The sequence below is a fragment of the Nothoprocta perdicaria genome, unplaced genomic scaffold (assembly GCF_003342845.1).
Source record: "Nothoprocta perdicaria isolate Ctin4 unplaced genomic scaffold, notPer1 scaffold_589, whole genome shotgun sequence".
Taxonomy (NCBI): domain Eukaryota; kingdom Metazoa; phylum Chordata; class Aves; order Tinamiformes; family Tinamidae; genus Nothoprocta; species Nothoprocta perdicaria.
The window spans coordinates 32,580-35,459 of record NW_020455853.1 but is presented as its reverse complement, the minus strand read 5'-3'; the positions used below and the strand labels follow the sequence as shown (position 1 = coordinate 35,459).

Below are 2,880 nucleotides of genomic sequence, written 5' to 3'. Positions count from 1 at the left end.
GTTCCCCCCAAATCCCCCCGGTTCCCTCCACGTCTTTGTGGCTCCCCCCACATCTCCCTGGTTCCCCCTGCACCCCGGCTGCCCCCCGCCGTGTTCCCCGCGTCCCGTGGCAGTCCCCGTTCGCGGGGTCCCTCCCCGCGGCGCTCGGGGCCGCGGCGCCGCCACCTTCTCGGTGCCTCGCAGCGTGCCGGGCCTTGGTGGACGAGCTGGAGTGGGAGATCGCCCAGGTGGACCCCCGGAAAACCATCCAGATGGGCTCGTTCCGCATCAACCCCGACGGCAGCCAGTCCGTGGTGGAGGTGAGAGGCGTCCCGGGCAGATCGCGCTCCGGCGCCCGTTAGAGCCGGGGCATCGGGATGGGGCTGGACCCCTCCGGCTGCCCCGCAGGTGCCCTACGCCCGCTCCGAGGCGCATTTGACGGAGCTGCTGGAGCGGGTGTGCGAGAAGATGAAGGAATACGGCGAGAAAGCGGATCCGGCCACGCACCGCAAGACCTACGTCCGCGTCGTCTCCCACGACGGCACCAAGATGGACCTCTCCGGCGTCAAGATCGACGGGGACGTGGCTGCCAGCCTGAAGTTCGCGGTGCGTGCGGGAGCGCGGCCCGGGCAGCGGCCGTCGGGTGTCCGGGGCCGCTGGGCTCCTTCTGGCCGCTCCGGGGCACTTTCCGGGGCTGGAAAGGGCGCGAGGGGGGAGGCTGCTCCCCGGCCGGCTGCAGGGCCGGGCTGGGGGCGCTGCCCCCCCGTGACGGGCACGGGGCTCCCGCTGCAGTGCGAGAGCATCGCCGAGGAGTACGAGGACGAGCTGGTGGAGCTGCTGTCGCACGAGGCCGACCACGTCAAGGACCGGCTCTGCAGCAAGCGGACGGGTGAGCGGCGCCGGGCCGGCCCGCGGCGGCTCTCCGGGCTCCCCGGCGCTCGCGCCCAGGCTTCCCCCGGCCGGCGGTGCCAGCCCGGCCTCTTCCCTCCTTATCTCTGGAATCCGAGCCAGGACACACTTCCTGTGGCCCGGCGGCCGGGAGCAGGCGGCAAGGAGCCGCCGGCGGGGGGCTCGGCCCGGCCGGGCTCGCGGCCCTGGGACGCGGCCAGCACGGCAGCTGTCCGCGGGGCCCGTTGGCCGCGGCGGCGCCGGGCTCCTTTCACAGCCAATTCCCGCGGGGCATTTCCCTTGGCGCGGAGCTATTTCTGGCTGGCAAACAGAGGCCCCGGGACACGCCGCGACCTTTGCGCTTCCCGACGAGCAGCCGGGCCCCGCGCCGGGTCCCGCTGCGGTGGCAGCCGCGTCCTGCCGGGGCTCTGCCCGAACCGCCGCGTTTGTCACTGAACTAAAGCGGATCGCGGGGGACACGAGGGGCGTCCCCGCGCGCGTGCTCGGCCACGTGCTCGGGGCGCCGGGGCCGCCTGTCCCCACCGGCGCCGACCCGCGTGTCCCGTGTCCCCGCAGACCTGTGCGACCACGCGCTGCACCTGCGCCACGACGAGCTGTGACGGCGCGAGGCGGCCGGCGGCACGCGCCCCGCCGGGGGACCCCGCGCGGGACGGACGGACGGACGGACGGACGGACGCTGCCCGCGGCCGCGCTCCCGCTCTGGTGCTTCTTTGTCCTATTTATTTCACTGTCCGTCCGCTGCGGCTCTGGTGCTGGGGGGCAGCCCCCCCGGAGCGGGTGTCCCCACGGGGGCGTCACGGGAGCCGGGGGCCTGGGACCCCCCCGGCTCCTGCTCCGTGTCCCGGGGGGCTCCGCGCGGGAGCAGTCCCTGCTGCCGGGGACCACGGGGGGGCTGCGGGGGCGGTCGCTGTATCCGGAGTCTCCGTGCGGACAATAAAGGGGGGCGCCCCCGGCCGGGCCCCGTGTGTGTGTGTGTGTCCCAGCAGGGAGACGGGCCCCGTGTCACCGTGTGGCCGCGTCACCGCGTGGCCGTGTCACCACGTCACCGCGTGGCCGTGTCATCGCGTGGCCGTGTCACCGCGTGGCTGTGTGGCCGTGTCACCACGGGGCCGCTTCACCGCGTGGCCGTGTCACCACATGGCTGTGTCACCACGTGGCCGTGTCGCCGCGTGGCAGTGTCACCACATGGCCGTGTCACCACATGGCCGTGTCACCACATGGCCATGTGGCCGTGTCACCGCGTGGCCGTGTCACCGCGTGGCCGTGTCGCCGCGTGGCCGTGTCACCACATGGCTGTGTCACCGCGTGGCCGTGTCACCACATGGCCATGTGGCCGTGTCACCGCGTGGCCGTGTCACCACATGGCCGTGTCACCACATGGCTGTGTCACCGCGTGGCCGTGTCACCGCGTGGCCGTGTTGCCGCGTGGCCGTGTCGCCGCGTGGCCGCGTGGCCGTGTCACCGCGTGGCCGTGTCACCACATGGCCGTGTCACCGCGTGGCCGTGTCACCGTGTCGCCGCGTGGCCGCGGCAGCTGCCAGCGCTGCGGGGCAATGTCCTGCCCTGTCCTGCCCTGCCCTGCCCCGGGCTGCCCCCGCCGCTGCGCCCGCTGACGTCACCGGTGATGTCACAGGTGATGTCACCGGCAGGGCCGAGCAGGGGGCGCCGCGCGTGGTGACGTCACCGCGGTGACGTCACGGGTGATGTCATAAGGAGGCCCCACGTCACATCCGAGCAACACTCAGACTGAAGTGGACCCTCACGCTGATGCCGCGGTATGACGTCACGTACAACGGGCATGTGACGTCACGGAATGGGGCGTGGCGACGCTCCCAGGCGCTCCCCGGCATCCCGCTTCCCCCCCGCCCGATCAGGCGAACGCGGTGGCCACCTATAGGCCTCCCCCGTCGGCTCATTTGCGTGTGCCCGCCCCGTGGCGCGCGGCGCGGCCAATGGCGAGCGGCCGGCGCCGCGGGGGCGGTGCTATGCTAA

At 73.4% G+C, this 2,880-nt stretch overlaps 1 protein-coding gene across 1 annotated transcript in view; it reads left to right on the top strand.

The window, feature by feature from the left end:
- Positions 1 to 1,498, top strand: part of CNPY2 (canopy FGF signaling regulator 2) — a 3,739-nt gene extending 2,241 nt beyond the window's left edge. The window contains exons 2-5 of the mRNA XM_026048941.1: positions 114 to 299; positions 388 to 585; positions 772 to 868; positions 1,444 to 1,498. Coding sequence (XP_025904726.1) covers positions 114 to 299; positions 388 to 585; positions 772 to 868; positions 1,444 to 1,487 — 525 coding nt within the window. The 3' untranslated portion in view covers positions 1,488 to 1,498. The remainder of the gene's footprint in view (positions 1 to 113; positions 300 to 387; positions 586 to 771; positions 869 to 1,443) is intronic.
- The last annotated feature ends 1,382 nt before the right edge of the window (positions 1,499 to 2,880 follow it).